This window comes from Dermacentor albipictus, chromosome 1 (genome assembly GCF_038994185.2).
Source record: "Dermacentor albipictus isolate Rhodes 1998 colony chromosome 1, USDA_Dalb.pri_finalv2, whole genome shotgun sequence".
NCBI classification, from domain to species: Eukaryota; Metazoa; Arthropoda; class Arachnida; order Ixodida; family Ixodidae; genus Dermacentor; species Dermacentor albipictus.
Window position 1 is genome coordinate 110000257 of NC_091821.1, and position 17607 is coordinate 110017863.

Genomic DNA, 17607 nt, shown 5'->3' on the forward strand with positions numbered 1-17607 from the left:
AGAGGTGGTGCGAGGCTTTTTTTATTGTAAACAATGATGGCGGCGGCCACGCAAGTGTACTGTGGCGGTGGTTAATGCAATTTAAGCGCATAACGAATGCATTTGAGCAGTTTCCGGACACAACTAGTGTTACATGAGTAGATCATTTGCAGACTGTCGTTTCAGAAAATTTTGTTGATGAGGGATTGCTATAGAAAAAAGTTTCGTTGTCGCGAGATAGGAAATGCATTGACTCCTATGGTTGTTTGCCAGGGATCCGAAAATATTTCGTTGCGGCGAGAATTTCGTTCCCTTAGGATTTCGTTACCGCAGGTTTCGACTGTAATGCATATACCGGGCATCCTAGCTATCATGGATCGGATTTTTTTAAAAAAGACAGGCCATTCTACACAAAGATGCCCAAGTGCACATTGTTCACAGTCAAGTAGAGTAGCAGCCAGCAATTATTTTGTTGATGCCATTGAATTTAATAATTAACTGCAATTAACTAAATTTTAAATTCCTGCTCTGAATGCCGTGCCATCAATGAAGAATTTGTGGGAAATTGAAAAACTTAAAACTGCCATATTTTTGGCAAGGCACTTTCTGCCTGCTTATTTTTTTCGGCTGATAAAGAAAGCCCGCAAGAAATGAGAAGCATTGCGTGACTAACCGTTCGCCCGCATCAAATAGCAGCGCCCTCAGACGAGCTCCATAACAGTAGTGGCAGAACTGGTGCTTTACCTGTCGCGCCCCCCCTGCAACACCGCGGTGCCTTGCTGCTGATAAGCAAAGAGTGCTGATAACTCATGGTTGTTGCGACATGGAAAGACTGCGATCACTCCTGTGGACCATGTTTGAGGGCGCTGCTTTATGATCCGGGCCAACAGTTAGTCACATGATATAGTCGAATCTCGATCATTCAAACTCGAAGGGTTCTGAAAATTTGTTCGAATTAAAGTAAGCTACTTGAATGGAGGACTTAGCTGCAGTTGGCGCATGTGCATTGAGCTAACACACGAGGGGGAAGTTCCACAAGATTTACTCACACGTATTTAGAAATTACAGTCAGTTATTAGGCATATTGGTGCTCGTACTATGATAGGAGATGGTGGGTGCACGGGTATACAATGGAAAGAAGCATACCATGTACCATGACAATTGCCACTTCAAATTTTTGGTATTCTTTGCTTCGGAGCGCCGTGCTTTCCGCGCTCCGAAGCCACTGGCGAGGATTACAAAGGCAGAGTTCGGCACCATTGTTAACAGTGGCGAATTGTTTCAATGAAAGACACAGCACAGAACAGCAAGCAGCCTGATAGCAAACGTCAAAGTAGCTAGGATTAGCATCGCCCCATTGTGGCTACGGCTGCAAGAGGATCTGCGTGCGAGAGCACCAGCTTGAGGAGGCACGCATAATCAAAATGGTGGTAGTGGTGACTCCGTTTCGGACCTGCGGTCATGGCAGGAAATCCGGAAAGTCAGACAGCGAAGGTTCTTTTGTGACCAAAATTTCAGACGTTCTTATACATTAACTCTATGGGGTACGTGGCGGTGCCGCGACACTAACACACTAACAGAAGTCACTAACCCATCACGAACAGAAGTAATCGGTAATGCGCACCTACACACAAATTTCAGTCACAATTTTTTTTTTTTTGACTGTGGCATTGAGGAGTCTCTCCCATGCTTTTCTTTTATGGCGAGGTCAGAGGAATGCTGGCTGGAGGCGCCACCGCGTGATTCGGCGCGCTGCTGAGAGCATTGTCGGAGCGCCGTATGTTCGAATTAACTGTCGAAAATGCTTGTGCGTTCAAATTACCGGGCATTTTCGTCCATTGGAATACACATAATTTTGATGAGACCACAGCATCAGTTCGAATTAAGTGTGTTCGAATTAACGAGATTCGACTGTATTGTTCATTTTTCACGGGGTTTCGTCAGCTGGAAAAAATAAACAGGCAAAAATTAACTGGCTGAAAACATGCCAGTATGAAGTTTCTTTCAATTTTCTACAAATTCTACATCGACAGCACGCCATTCAGAGCAGTGATTAAACAAGTGGAAAATTGCAATTAATTAATGAACTCAATTGCATGAACAAAAAGATTACTAGCGGCTGCTCTGCTCGACCGATAATACGCACTTGGTTATTTTTGCGTAGAATGGCCCATCCTATTAAAAAATTTGATGCATGATAGCTGGGACACACTGTATTGCATTATACAGGGTGTCCCAACTATCATGCACCAAGATGTAAAAAATATGCAAATGCCATGTAGCTGGACAGAACCAAGGTAATGCTTTTTGCTGTCGTTTGGAGATGCTCAGATTATTTTTTGCATTCTGCCTGATTACATAATTTGTCTTAATTAATCAACTTCTCAAATATTATAATTAGATAAAAAGTGTCAATGAGAAAATTGTACGGTGACATCAAAAACTCCCGATACAGCTTTCTGTTTCTCAATATGTGCTACATAAAAGTGCTCTTCCGAGCGTGAAAGAAGCCCACAAGTACATGCAAAATTGCCGCGTGACGTGCCACTCGAGGCCCTTTGCGTGCATTCACGGGCTTCTTTCACGGTAGGAAGAACAATCCAATCGGCACCAGTATCTACGCGATTACAGCCTTCATTCACTTCATGTCGGAAGATTACGACAATATAGTTTTAGCGTATCGAGTATTCGGGTAAAAGCAAGCACAAGCGGACTGGGTGTTTTACGGGATGAGCAGAGGTGCAAACGTGAACGGCCTGCATGGTAGAGCCATCTGGTGACACGGAGCTCAACCAGACAAACACACAGCTAATATAGCAGTAACTAAGTGTATTTTGCTTTGCTGCTGGTCTAAATTTTTCAGCAGGAGTGTAATTGTGAGCACGTTGTCTTTTTAAATGTTTAAAATGTTTTACACTTGGTTACAGCAATAGTGAGCTCTGTGTTTGGCTGGTTAAGGTCAGCACCAACACTTGGCTGCACTTACCCACTTGGCTGCACCATGCAGGCTGCTCAGGCTACTCACGTTTACGCTAAAGCCCTTTCATCACAGTCGTAGTAATATGGAGGGGCCTTAGTTTACGCCTCGGCCCATTTGCGAAAGCACCCAGCTCACCTGCGGTTACCAGAATACCAAATATGCTTGGTGTTGCAACAGAATGCTCGCAATGCACGCTGCTTGGATAGTTCTCGCAGGGGATCGACGGCTTTGAACGCTGGCTCCAAGGCAACAGGAAGTAGACGACACGATGTCATATCCCGACTCGGAGCCAGTGAAGGCGAAGCATAGCCCCGATTGCAGGGCAAACGAGTTGAGGAGAAAAAGCATGGCAAGAAAGGAGGGCAACTTGTAATTGTTTGTAGGTCTCTTAATGTGAGATGCTTTACTTAAATTGTGGTGCTAATGTTTTACTTATCTATACCCTACGAGCCAACAAAATTTGTCCAAACCGTTTCAGGGACCCTATAAGTACTAACACTACTGCAGTTTTCTATGTGACTAGACACTACATACATGCACAAGAAATGATGGCGATCAATGGGACTTATGTGACAGTAATGTGTGAGCATTAGTTTTCTCCAGAGAAGGTGTCCATCGCTACTTTTAACTGTAATGCCCACCGAACACAAACACAGCCACTAACGCAACTACCAAAACATGGGTCAAGTGTTCTGACTTGTCCACGAGTGAAGTGCATCAGCTGAGGACTGAGTGCCAACTGTGCACATTCCAGTGCACTGCGCATGCCGCCTCCTTCATGTGCTTCCTGCCCTTTCACCTGCAACGGCCTTCTCTCCACCCCTCTCCCCTCCTTGGCCGTACACAAGCTGACAGCCGTGTTTTCATTGCATGACTGTCCTAAATTACGGGGTTTTACGTGCCAAAACCACGATTTATGAGCCACGCCATAGTGGGGGACTCCAAAATAATTTGAACCACCAGGACTTCTTTAATGCGCACCCAAATCTAAGTACACGGGCGTTCTCGCATTTCGCCTCCATGAAAACACGGCCGCTATGGCCGGGATTCAATTATAGCCACTAAGCAACCACGACGGGTAGCATCACCATTCTAATGTCGACATATTAAAAAATTTACACAAGTACTTGTAAACTGGTGCCTGCAAGGTGCTCATTTTATCAGTTGTATCCATACTGCCTATAAGGGGCATAACCTATTGAAGTAGTCAAGTTCTCCCCAACTTTGTCTCATTGCTGCTATTGCAGTGTGATATTTCAAGCACCACTATTTGTGCGCCACTTTGGAGTATCAGTGTGTAAGGAAGAACACTTACAAATTATCTCAATTATTCATTTATCACATAAGGTTTAAGGCTGGGCTTCCTCTTAAAAAGTATCTTGCAGTAAAGCCCAGTGAATAGGACAATAAGAAAGCTACTGTATCATATTTATGATCCTGAATCTAAAGCAAGGTACAATGTTAAACTAGACATCACAAAAAAAAGAAAAGACATTGTGGTGTGTTTGTGCAAATACACTAACAATGATATGAGCCCTTTCTGAGGCCTCCATAAAAAATATGCTATCAAGCAATGAAACATGTCTTTGATTAGGCTCAAATAAGCGTACTCACCCTTTTTTGAGAATATCTGACCATTCAAAAAATCAAACACTGATTCAGGTTGTGCTGCCTTGTGATAACGCCTTTCAATCTTCTCTTCCTCTCTCTTCATTTTAAGCAGCATCTTTCTTTGCACTTTGGCTGAATCTTGTGTCATGCCCAGTTCCTTCAGCTCCATGCACTTGTCTAGTGACTTTCCTGGAACATAACATGACAAGAACAACACAATTACTTTAGTGCAGCTGTGCTTCCTTTGTCATTAATGTACAGTGCTCACGGAATGAAACGCGTCAATTTAGGGCTAACTAATGCCCAGACTTTCGTTTGTACCTGCTGCAGTTCGTGTCACATCGACGTAACTTTGGTGTGTACACTTAGAGCGGAGTCAGAGTCACCTTTAGTGACCAGATTCATAGCGACATGACATGGTACTCTCGAGTTCTCTGCACATATGCTGGGTTCTACCAAATACTCGTTGTCGCGTTTCATTCCGTGAGCACTGTACATTGGATACAATGAGGCTGGAAGAAGCAGAATGAAACAGTTTCAACTTCCACTGTGCACTGAATAAAATGTCAAGGCAGTGAATTCAGTTCACAGTGCTCAGTAAAAAAGCATCAACAAAATATTTCAGTGCTCTGACTCAGAACAATCCCTAGAAAGCTATGTAATCTATGTTTATGCGTTATCTGACCAAGTAGGTACTAGAAGCTATGGATATAAAATATATGATAATAAGCAGTAATAAACAGTAGTAATCAAGTATTTCGAAGTCCAAGAGAGCCTTGAATAATTTTAATTACTCTCCACTTATGCTGTACACAGGGTTGACAGAATTACCCCAAGCAGCTAATTTTGCCAGGCAGATAATTCATGATACTGCATGCAAGGTATTCTGCATTGTAGCCCTTACTTCATTTATTTCTCCTTAAAGGCCCAAAGGCATTACATAAGGGGATACATAAAGACTTGTTAATTTCAATGATTTGAACAAAGATGCAAAAAATACAGTCGAAATACAATCAGTAAAAAGTACAGTTATATTACTTAGTTATGTTATTTTGGTGCTGGTAAGTGTTACAATGCTTTCTTTGTCAGAAAAAAGTGAGTTGCATCTTACCTGCAGGTAGCACAACAGCCTCAACTGGCTCAGTTCTACCATTACCCCTAATGCCAAGTCCTTGTCTGAGAATGCAAAAAGGATGCAACGATTAGATAAGAAAAATGAAGTGAAAAGGTCAACCCTTTACACTTGCTCGATTTCTTTACAGCAACAAGAAACAGCGACCGTATATATTCGTGTAAAGGCCGCACTTGTTTTATAAAATCTTGGCTGCATGCAGCCCTTACAGGAATCAGGCCGATGGTGGCTCATTAAAGGTTTGTACTGTTTCTGCAACAGCAACAGAGGGTAAGAGAGGCGCAAATGACATAATGCTGCAGTAAACGACCTCAGATGCTGGCACATCGTCCTTGAGCAGCGCTGGTCCAAACAGGGCTCCGTTCTCTAGAGGTGAAATGCCGCCAATCTTACTGGAAACACAGCCGAGACAAAGCGCCACACAAAGAAATAATGGTGCGGTGGCATTGGCATGAGCGGCATTGACAGAAAAGCAGTTAGTGTCATCTAGCGGAAATGGAACTAACTTTGCTTTACGACAGAATGTTGTGAATTTTTTTTTTTCGAAAATTTAACCCTCCGAAGTGGGGGGTGTGGCCCTTACACAAGTATATGTGGTATATGGTGGGAATAATAAAATATTGCAGCACTTAGCAAGTAGTCCACAAGTTAAATACAAAAATGACAGAAATGCTAGCTTGTTTGCTACACTGCTATTTGTTACATTTTTGTTTTCCTTTAATATAAATTACCAAAATTTCAGCATAATGCAATTATTTTCCTTGATCGACTGTATCATTGACTGATGACAACCATGTCATCTGCCATAGATAGCACTGTGGCTTTGATAGTGATGGCTTTGTAGTGCAGGCTTTCTGCAGAACTGGTTAACCACCCTGTCCTTTCTTTTGTCTCTCTACAACTCCTCATGGTGCTACAAGGCATTACTTGAGCCCCTGTGACCAAAAAAAGAACCTTTGCATTACAAATTGAGAGCTGCAATTTAAATGTTCAAATAATGGAAATACATTTTGTTTACCAAGTGGGCATAAACGTGAAAAAACAGTTTGCCACCTAAACGCCTAGATGTTCCTGGCATAAGATGCTGTTCCTGTGGTGTGAGCAATGGGGATCTAATCCAGATTGCTAAAGCAATGTTGCACGCTTTGATTTACAGATAGCTTTTTGTTCTGCACATTTAAGTTCAATTTTCTTGAAAGCAGGTCAGAAGTGCTCGTTTTTATTTTAATCTTGAACGAGAGTATGAACAATGTCTCTATTTTTAGGCAAGGGTCCCACAGGAGACTCAACAAATTCTTTAAGTGACTGGAACCAACTGCAAATTGAATGAAAAGGTAAAATATATAATAAAAAAGGTAAACTTTTTTTTTAATGTGACAGATAAGACTTCTGGAGTTTTTATTCCCCTTTTTAGTATAAGGCTTGTTCCATGACAGATGATGAGGTGCTACGACAAAGCGTGCAGAAAGGACAAACTTCTGGTTAAAATAGAAACGAGAGTGGCTGCTCAAAAAGAGAATGCAGAGGGATTCCAACTGTGATTGCCAAACCATCACTTTTTTTGCCACTTTTACTTTTCTTTGGTACCATATTAATTTTAGACAAAAGTCCATATATGGCAAACAGTGAATATCTCGTAAGTCTTGTAAAACGGCACATATTAAAATTCATATAAGGTGAGGTGAACTGCAACCTCTACGTAGAAACCTTAGAAGGTTCAAGTATTCACATTTCAATAAGCACACGTTAAACATAACAGATGCAGTGTTACTGGAATTCTGATAAAGATCTGGGCTATTCGCTATGGGGGGGGGGGGGGATAGTACAAGAGAAGCCAAAGCAAACACTTATGTCGACTTACCCCCAGACATAGCCCATTTTTTCCATCAGCTTGGAACCAATACCCTGAAAGCAACGTAAAACGAATTCAAGAATCTACCAGAATTGAGTAGGCTGCATGCAGGAGCAGTATGCAAGAATAATAGGATGGAAAGAGGGAGTTCATGGGAAGAAGTAACTACCACAATACCCAACAGCCAGTAATGAAGAGGATCACGGTCACTGACCAAGTCTAATGAATAATCCGACGTTACGGAACCGTGTACGGGTTCCTGTACTGAGTTGGACAGGAAATCGTCGTCACTTATATAGCCAGCACGTCACGTAACAAACGTGTGTAAATGGCAGGCATATTTTCTGGTGTCCGGTTCATCATAGCTGGCGCCGTCAATAGACGACGTAGCTGCCATCATTGAATCGATGCCAGCTACGATGAACCGGACACCAGGGGCTATGCCTGCCATTTATGCATGTTCGTTATCTCACGTGCTGGCTATGTAAGTGACGACGATTTCCTGTCCAACTCAATGAACAAGGAACCCATATGCGGTTCCAAAACGCCGGATTATTCATCGGACTTGGTCAGTGACCGTGATCCCCTTCATTTCCATGCCTGACCAGACGAACTTTCGTCAAACCCCTGATTACAATAGCCAGTAAAGCCAAGGAAAGCCTCAAGGAACTGAAGTGTTATAACAGCAGGGGAGCATTGATTCTGTCTTTTTTTTTGTCCTACACTATTCATGATAAAGCAAAAGGGTGATAAATTGAAAGATATTTTACCAGGAGGGCTGCTTTCGAGTTGTCTGGCATATTTCGGCTTGGGTTTCATGCATTTTGACTAGGCAGAATGGGTTAATGCAAAGGCCATTGGCCATGTCAAACTAAATTCTTTTTGTCGTAGTCCTTATTTTTGTCATATTACTGAAACTAAGCACTATTAAGCTTGGTCAGTCTTCGGGAGTGAGCTCACTTGGTAACTCCAACTGCTGATGGCCTCTCCAGCTGCAGAATAGTTCAGGTGTCTGCCTTCAGTGAAAGTTATAGCTTGCACAGTACGAGCTGCCCCGTCCCATGCCGCACTTATGAAAAAACTTTTTTTTTTTGTTACAGCAGTGATGATTGTGTAATGTTTGGAAATTCTCACCTAGTCAAATAACAACACACCAGCAGCATCTGAACCCACAACCTGCTGCATACCATGCACCCTGCTTTACTAATTTGAGTGGCAGCAGTAACTTTCCTTTGCCACTTCGTGGGCACTTATGTATGGTCAGTTGCAAATGAAAAACAGGACAATTCAAACACAAACATAAACAAACTGGAAAAATATTGCTTATACATGCAAAACAAGATCAGTTTCCCCAGCAAAGAAACGCTTAAACCAAACCAGCCACACCAGTATGACTCATACCTTAAGCACAACATACAGATTTTTCACTTCTCAATTTAAGTTTTCTCTTCGATTTTTATTTTTCCACAGACTGTACATGTGTATATGTCACAGAGCCTTGACATATCCCTCACTGCCACTGCAAATTTAGAATATGCTGAAGCAAGTGAAGCCTAATACCTTTGTATGCTTCTCCCAAGCTCCTAGAGGCAAACCAGATGCGGTGCTTGGAGACCAAGCAACAACAGGCACGCCCTCCTGCTCATCGTCGCAGCCACCAGTGATTGGCACAGCATCAGCAGCTGGCTGAGAATCACCATCAGAGTCTGAGCTTTCCACTTCTCTATTGCCTTCCAAGGGAAAGACATCCTCAACTGCAATGGACACTGTTTTCCCAGAGTGGGAAAGACAAACCATGACCTCATCTTGCCGTTGTCCAATGGACTCCAAGGCAGCCAGCTGCCACAGGCCATCTATGTCGCTCTTCACAAGACACGGTGAGCCAGGTTTGAAAGTGCTGAAGCTGGGCTCAGAATATTCCCGCAGCTCAGACAGCGCAACAGCGTGGCCATGAGAGAAGCGACATCGTTCCTGGCTAAACTTGCAGCGACCTTCAAGGAAGAATGAACATGGCTTCATGGCTGATACAGTGGGGTGGGTGAACATAACCTGTAATGATCAAAAAATAGTGAAATTGACACAAAGTGAGGAATGAAGGTTTGTGCTGAACAAAGGCAAAAAGAAAGGCCAACGTTGCAAAAAACAGCAATAAAATGGCATAACAACTCAAAAGTTTGGGGCGATGATTGGAGTACTGTTACAGCATATTACGACATAAAAAAAAATACGATTCCGCTTGTGCCAAACACAGCCATACTGATTATTACTCTTTTCCCATAGACATGATAATGCAATGCTTCTTCGGAGCAGCATTACAGAAATAGCAGAGCTTACTTTAAAATGAGGAGTTCAAGCTTCTGCAACATTCAAGAGATAATCAACTGCCTCCAAACTCGAACAACGAACAAGAAATGTCTAAGGCAGTACACTTGTAATAAATCTTCAGCTGGTACAATTTTTCTGCAATCTAGCATTCTACTACCGAAAGCAAAAAATGATCATCTGTGCACTGTAGTAGAGGGCTCTGGAATAATTCTGACCACCTGGGGTTCTCTGATGTGCACCTAAATCTACTAGAGCATGTTTACATCTCATTCCCATTGAAATGCAGCTGCTGTGGGCTTTCTAGAACAAACTTATTATTCAAAAGCTACAATTAGGCAGCCACAATTGGGTGTGCATCAAGTGGGTGCCATACCCCCCATTCATCATGGTGAAGCAACGATGGTCTCTACTCATGGAGGCCCTACTGTGCATTTAATTGCACTGCAGGAACAGGCTTCATATTGTGCTCACAGAATGAACTGCATTTTTTAAATTCATCATAAAACCTATTAGAATGGGCCTTAACGTTGCTGCTGCTCTGGCAGTTTCACTATATCAGGTCGAATGGTGGGCGTTCGCAAGCATAGCAGTATATTATGGTACCAAAATTTATTGCAAATAGCTTTATGATGAGACTTGGAATTCGGCAAGTGAATAATAAGACAGATCAACTGTAGAAAGGTGCACATGTCAAAGCTCCTGAGCTCGTTCAAGGAAACATGAATCCACTGCTCCAGTTTCTCAGATTTTGGAGATTACTGCACAGAGCTCTCGGGTGGATCAAAGGGAGGCAAGGTAGTATTTGACCTGCATAAAGGTCACATAATTGTTATTGCTGTGTTAGCAACATGGCCAAGCACATGCTACAGAATCGAGTTCTCCTTTCATGACCGTTGAGCAGTAGAAAATTTACAGACATAATGTGGACTAAGTGCGGCTTTGTTCTAGAAAAACCTGTTTTTTTTTTAACAGTGCATGCTCTATGGATTTCTACCCTTACAATCTGTAAACAAATTCAGAATTTTAGCTGCTATCATCTGTTGTCTTGTAAATATTCGTGAAGTAAAAGTTCACTACAATCTGCTGACAAATTCACTGTTAATTCCTCACCTACATGGACAATAGACAAATGTCAAACATTTCGATAGATGTGTTACTCCATATCAGCCTGTACCATAGCATTTGAAAACACCAACATAAGTGACAATTTTAGTAACGTTAACAGCAAAATTTAGCAAAAGCTTGGCGACTTCCTTGTCTCAAGTGTACCGACACAGTTGAAAAAAGCTTGGTAATGCTGATTACCTTGACTTCGTGCTGCAAGCATCCTCAAAGGAATTTTGAAAATTAACCTATAAAGTTGTGCAGCTCTCACAACTTTCAAAAACTGAAGTACCATTTCTTAACATAAAACAAAGAAATGCACACACACATGATATTACAAAATGCAGTTCTTTATATCAAAAGCCACTGAACGGTTTACTCAGCAACAACAATATTTTCTACAGTTTCTAACAAATGGTTTAATGAATGATTGCTTATGGCCTTCTGTCAAAGTGGAGACCCTTGTGACAATTTCTGCTTGTATCTGGAACTTTCCCTCTATGTGAAACTTCAGGGGAAGTTTGCTGATTAGTGAGAAAAAGGAAAGAAAAGAACATTCAGGGACTGTGTTGGCAGTTTAACAAGCCGCTCAATCAGTATCAACATAAAAATATGACAGTCTACAGTTTGTTTTTAGGATAAATGCAAACTAATATACAATAATATACTCACATTGACTTTAATGTCATCAACATGAGTGATGTCTGAAGCATCGACGGAGAGAACAATGGCGCTGTGGTATGACATCTGTCCCCAGTCTTTTGAAAATGGTGCACGCACTTTAGAGCCTTCTAGGTGGTCCACAAGTTCCGCAAGCTCCTTAGAATGGTCCTCAACAGCAGTGACTGCTTGATCTTGGTGTTCTGAAGAAGCCCCAAGGCTTGCCATCTCTGCCTATATGAGATAGGACAATTAGTGATACCTTCTTGTCAAGCATGCTTTCATATCAGCACAATCATATGCAAATGAAATAACTTTGCAAACTTTTAACGTCTATCACTACAAGCTAAAGAAGGCCATTCAAATAATGCATAACAATAAAGAAAACAAAGAAACAAGAAGGCCGCCCTGTAAGCTATGTGACTAAAATGTAAAAATTAAGTCATTTCTGGGTAAGTTTTGTTCTTAGGGTATCTTTAAGGGTGTGTGAATATTTAAGATTCTGAATATGAAGTGAATATTCCAGGTTATTTGATTCGTATTCAATTTGAAAATTCACTATTCAATATTCTCAAATATCTGTTTCTGTTTGAATATCAGAAAAAAGCACTTACTTGAGTCTATAAAGAGGGAAAGAATGAATGCAAGTAGCTGTTGTGAATAATTTTGCCGTTGGAGCAGCCTCTTGTTGCACAGGGGCACATAATATCTGCTTAATAATTTCTAGTCATTCAATAAGGATGCCTCATATTCAGAAACTTTCAGAATTTATTGTCTCAATTTAGGAAAGTAATTTATAATTTAGCATGTATCACCATGTTTTCATCCTTGTAAACAGATGTACAATGTTGCAGTAATACACTTGGCTCCTTCAATAAAAACAGCACTCTTAGTACATCTGGCGACTTGATGCTCCTTAGTTTTATTGCCGTCATTGTCAAGGCACACCGATTGGATCACCTTTTGGTTGTTTCTAATTTACAAGCTCCTTAGTTGACCGTACGTCCAGTTGTGAACAGCATTACATGCAGGATAACGTAAAGCCTCCCTACGCAAATTTAATCTTGCACTTCGTTTAGAAATAGCAAAATATTCTATATTAATACATCGCTTTTCTCGAAAATTTGCGGCACAACCTAGATTTTTCTTCTAAAAACAGGAGCTGATCGCAGTTCCCAGAAACAGCAACTTAGCTGACACTACCGCGTTTATCCATCGTTCTATTGTTTTACAACGAACCTGGCTGCAGCGAATAACAAAACCTTAACACATGGGTTAGAATATATCTAAATACTGCATATATGATTTAAATATCCATTTATCCTGCAGTTAGCTATAAGCAGGTTTGAGTGCACTGAAGTCACGCAAGTAAAAAGTTCCTGTGAGAACTTTTAACAGTGCTCGCATAACCAACAACGCCGTCTCGAAACACGGCCGCCCGCGTTGCGTTCTAGACGCCACGCTAAAGCGATGTCACGATTCTAGTGTCTCTCGTGTCGCTGTGGTGGATTAAATGGAAGTGCTTACCTGAAACTTTGCAAACTCTTCGTCGATATCGGTGTCATCGTGAACTTGCTCTTGATGTGTGGACGAGTCTTCATCTACCACACCACGCAGCGTCGCTAGAAGATGCGGAAAAGAAATTCACGATCCGCTTTCCGACGGCTTGCAGTTTGTCACGCTTACCTTTGGTAAGGCTAATGACTTCTTCCAAGTTTTGTTTTAATTCCAATAAGTCAGCAGCTTGAGATTCACTAGTGTTGGACGATAGAGCGAGTTCGACTGCTTCAAGCTGTATAATGAATGACGACTCTTTAGAAAATTATCAAGAAAGAAAGTTTGACACACTTACTTGCTGCTCGTATTGCTTTAGGGATTCATGCAAAGCGTTTTCGTCCCCGGAATCCATGTCTAAGATTGCGTTTCCACATCAAAATTACTACTGACGTAAAAGCTAAACATACACGACGCCTGCATCTCACACGGCAAGAGCCAAAATCCAACCGAAACATAACCGAAACTTTCTTGTTAATTTTTTTTTTCGCACAATGTCCCCAGACGAGAAGCAGGTGCGGTCTAAATTAGCAACTATTTGTGCGGTGGTGCACACACTTATTTTCACCAAATACAAAATTTTGAATTTCAGACATAATATGAACCTGCACGAGCCATATGAGGAGAAGCCCTACCCATGGGCCCTACAAACAGCAGTTGGCAACCAAGGCACACGGAGTGCGCGGGGCATAGAACGACAGAAAGCTGAGCTAGTTGGTAAGGATTCATTATGCAAAATAGAAGTGAGGCGTGCAGACAGGACACAAGAGGAGAGAAGTGGACAACACGTGTTGTCCACTTCTCTCCTCTTGTGTCCTGTCTGCACGCCTCACTTCTACTTTGCGCGGGGCATAGAGTTTCTCACTACATTGTAGTGAGAAACTCTATGGCGCGGGGTTTATAGTGTACTAGACATTATTCTAGTACACTATAGCGGGGTTATTACACGAGGTTGTTACTGCGCAAGCCAATCATAGACGCAAACAAAATTCTCGTCATGCGACTATTTCAAAATAACGTCGTACTTGATACCATAACCATATTGTATGAAACTCTATGCTTGATACCTCCGGAGCGCTCCGGAGCGTCTGCTGTCCTTGTAGAGTCCTCCATGTCGTAGAGAGAGAGAAAAAAACATTTATCCGGACCATCGAGGTGGTTGCTCTTGAGGTCGAGTGGGTGGTGTCCTCATTCCAGGACTCCACTGGCCATGGCTGCTCGACGTACTTGCTGGACGAGAACTTCTTGTCCCGCCAGGGCATCGCCGGTCAGCTGTACGTCCCACCGCTCAAATGACGTGCTAGGCGTCTTTAAGTGTTGAGGTTTGCCCCCGCACCCCCACGATATGTGAAAGAGTGTAGGGCGTGTGTCGCCGCACCAGGGGCAGATGCCGCGATATGTGTGTGGGAACATTTTACTGTATCTGTGTAGATTTGGAAATGTGTTGGTCTGAATAAGTCGGAGAGCTACGGCATCTTCACTGCTGATCTTTCTGTGAGGCGGAGGATAAATCCTGCGGTTGAGTCGCTGGGTCTCGAGTCGGTCGCAGTAACTGGACGGCAGGGGCATGAAGGTAAAGGGTGGGGATTGATGAGGCGTTTGGTCTTGCCCCGCTCGGTTGATTAGCGCTCGAGCTAGGGCGTTCGCCCTTTCGTTCCCCTACAGACCCACTTGGCCCGGCGTCCACGTGATTTGATGGTATTCTTGCAGCCTCGGGCCTAGAATCTGAGCCGCCAGCAGCGGTGTTCGTCCGTTGGTAAAGTTACGGCAGGCCTGTTGCGAGTCGGTAACGACATGGACTTCCCTGCCTACCCTGTCTTCTTGCTTTATTACCAGCGCCGCGGCTATGGTCTCAGCCGCAGCTGGGGTCTCTGCCCTTACGGAGGCCGCGAGGGTCAAGGAGTTGTCTCTCCCGTTCACGGCGGCTACCGCGAAGAGGCCCCCTACAGGGTACGCCGCCACGTCCACGTACGTTACGTACGGGTCACCCTTGAATTGTCGGCGCTGTCTGTCGACGCGAGCCTTGCGTCGTCCTATATGGAGTTCATGACTCATGTGCTTCGGTATCGGGTTCGCCTTGATCTTGCCTCTGACCTCAGGCGGGAGTGATCGTTGCCCATCGAGGGCAAGGGGCTCCGTTGCTGTTCCGGTCCGGTGGAGGATGGCATGAACAAAGTGTATGGAGTCTGAGCATTTCACTCTTCAAATGTCCGCGGTGCAGTTCATTTCACTGCTGTCCCCGTTTTACCCATGAAACTTCACTACCAACTGAAGTGAAACTTGACACTAATTATAGTTGCAGCAAAGCAAGCCTTTTATTTCAGTTCAATAAACAATTATGCTTTCCCCGTTCTACTATAATATACGAATGAAAACGTACAAAATTACGCGCTTATAATTTTATTCTTGTGGTTACCGCCTTATTTAGGTAATAGGGAAAGTTTGAAGTACGAACTATTTGCAGTCTCGCGGCGGAACAATGGCTGGCGGTTATGAGGGCGTGGGCGGGGCTTCATTGCAGACTTGAGTTGTATTATGTGAGGGCGAGGAGTTACGGAGGCGCCATCTGTCGGAAGCGCCCCCCTTGCGTAGTATGAGGGATCACGCGGCGCGCTCCTCATAGGTTTCGCTTACGGCGCTCAATAAAAAATTAGCAGTGGCTTAGCTCTGCTATGCCAGGATATACGTAGCGAAAGCTAAGGTATAGCATGGTTAGCCTTGTTTAATCTTGCTTGCAAGTCCAGGTTAGTCTAGTTGTCTAGCTATCTTACGACGTTTAGCCAGTCGTTCGGCGCACTGTTCGTCTGTTTCCTGGGCGATTCGTTTCCTCTTCATCTCGTTCCGATGTCGATTCCAGGCCTCCTCCTGCTTATCAGAATTGTCGCCGTCCATACTGCCGCCTCAACTGTGGTTGCGACGCACGCAAGCTCTGCTTTTCAATCCTCCGACATGTTATAAGGCATGCGATGCAGCTGGCGAAGCGAGCGGAGGCGAGCGCAACGACTAGGAACGCGGTGTGACGTCATGTGCCTCCTCGGAGCACGGCCATGCACTGCGAAATCGCAAGTTCGCGGCCAGTAAAGCGCTCGCTTTAAAACACCACGCGGCAGCCCTCCTGGACATTTATGTAGGTGCTCTCAAAACGAAGGAAGTTTTTGACTGTCGATATAATAATCTTGGGCAAACTGAAAGCACAGAATCGTTTACCGACGCTATCTCTTTACCGAATGCGTACAATGAACGCCACGGCGCGCAGTCGCCGCGATAGAGTCTCCCGAACCGGCTTATTGCGTGAAAGGTAGGCAAACGGCTGAGAGTAAGCTATGTGAAATATGTTCTTATAGTGGGCTGTCTGTATAAGCAAATGGGGCATAACAGAGTGAAGCCTCAATGCAGCGATCGCACAGGTTTGCAGCGACTGACTGCGCGTCCGCATGCATATCCGCGCACAATATTTTGCTTTCGTTGTGAGCGGGTTTTCGCACCGTGCCATGAGCTTTACGCCGCAGCATATGAGCATTTGACAACACACTAGCAACCATTGTTGCGTGGACGCTATCAGAACTGTTCAAAATAATTTCGTTATATATAGACTTCGACGCCTACGACGACTGTGATGTGCCGTAGCGATGATTCAATCTTTTTTATCTTCTAAATTCTTGGACATTTCGATATTATTTCTCAAGTTGCGTCGCACTGTATGTTTATCGGTCTTCTCAGCGTGCGATCTCCCTCTGCTTCTTTTTCGTAATCCAGTGCATTAATTCATAACACAAACATGACCATATGCCACGCCTTTTTTTAATGCGCTTCTTACCGCTCCCTTTCCATTCCAGTGAACTTGCCAGAATCTAGTATTAACACGTTCATACCTAATAAAGCGCCATGACATTAACCGGGCAGCGGGCGCGGGCGAGCGTCTCAGTGAGCGTTTTCTGCTACTCACCGAACATCGCGCAGTCCCTGCGCCGTAGCAGAAATCTTCCTCGCGTCTGTGCTTGCTGCATTCCCACGTTGTAGCCGATGGCTCTCTGCCGGTTCTAAGTTTCGCCAGCCAAGGTTCACGCGGCTCCTTGCCCTGCGGCTACTTGTGAATAAGGCTGACACCGGGCTCCGTTGCGTACGTCCGGCACTGCGGCACCGAGCAGTAGCCTACCATGCTGCACGCCTCCAAAGGCAGCCACTACCTATTATAGTACTTTCAAGTGTTGTCAAGCAGACACACAAGGCGGTGAAGCCTCACTACTTAATCAGAATCGCGGCGCAGGTGGGTCTTTAAACTTCCGTTTTCAGCTCGCTTCGGCGCTTCCGAAGCAGCCGACGCGGACGCTGTGTTCACGTGATCCCTAATAGCACGTCTCGCCGACGGTAGCGCCAGGCTTCCTAGTGGTGGAGCTCTCCCCGATAAAA

The 17607-nt window shown here is 43.8% G+C and overlaps 1 protein-coding gene across 1 annotated transcript in view; it reads right to left on the minus strand.

Annotated features, from left to right (window-relative positions):
* The window catches only part of LOC135907715 (zinc finger CCCH-type with G patch domain-containing protein), a 39414-nt gene extending 25610 nt beyond the window's left edge, over positions 1-13804 (minus strand). Inside the window, exons 1-8 of the mRNA XM_065439430.1 lie at positions 13496-13804; positions 13330-13435; positions 13171-13265; positions 11656-11877; positions 9115-9603; positions 7564-7607; positions 5682-5746; positions 4574-4759 (exon numbers count right to left, since the gene is read on the minus strand). Of these exons, the coding sequence (XP_065295502.1) occupies positions 4574-4759; positions 5682-5746; positions 7564-7607; positions 9115-9603; positions 11656-11877; positions 13171-13265; positions 13330-13435; positions 13496-13552 (1264 nt within the window). The 5' untranslated portion in view covers positions 13553-13804. The remainder of the gene's footprint in view (positions 1-4573; positions 4760-5681; positions 5747-7563; positions 7608-9114; positions 9604-11655; positions 11878-13170; positions 13266-13329; positions 13436-13495) is intronic.
* Positions 13805-17607: the final 3803 nt, after the last annotated feature.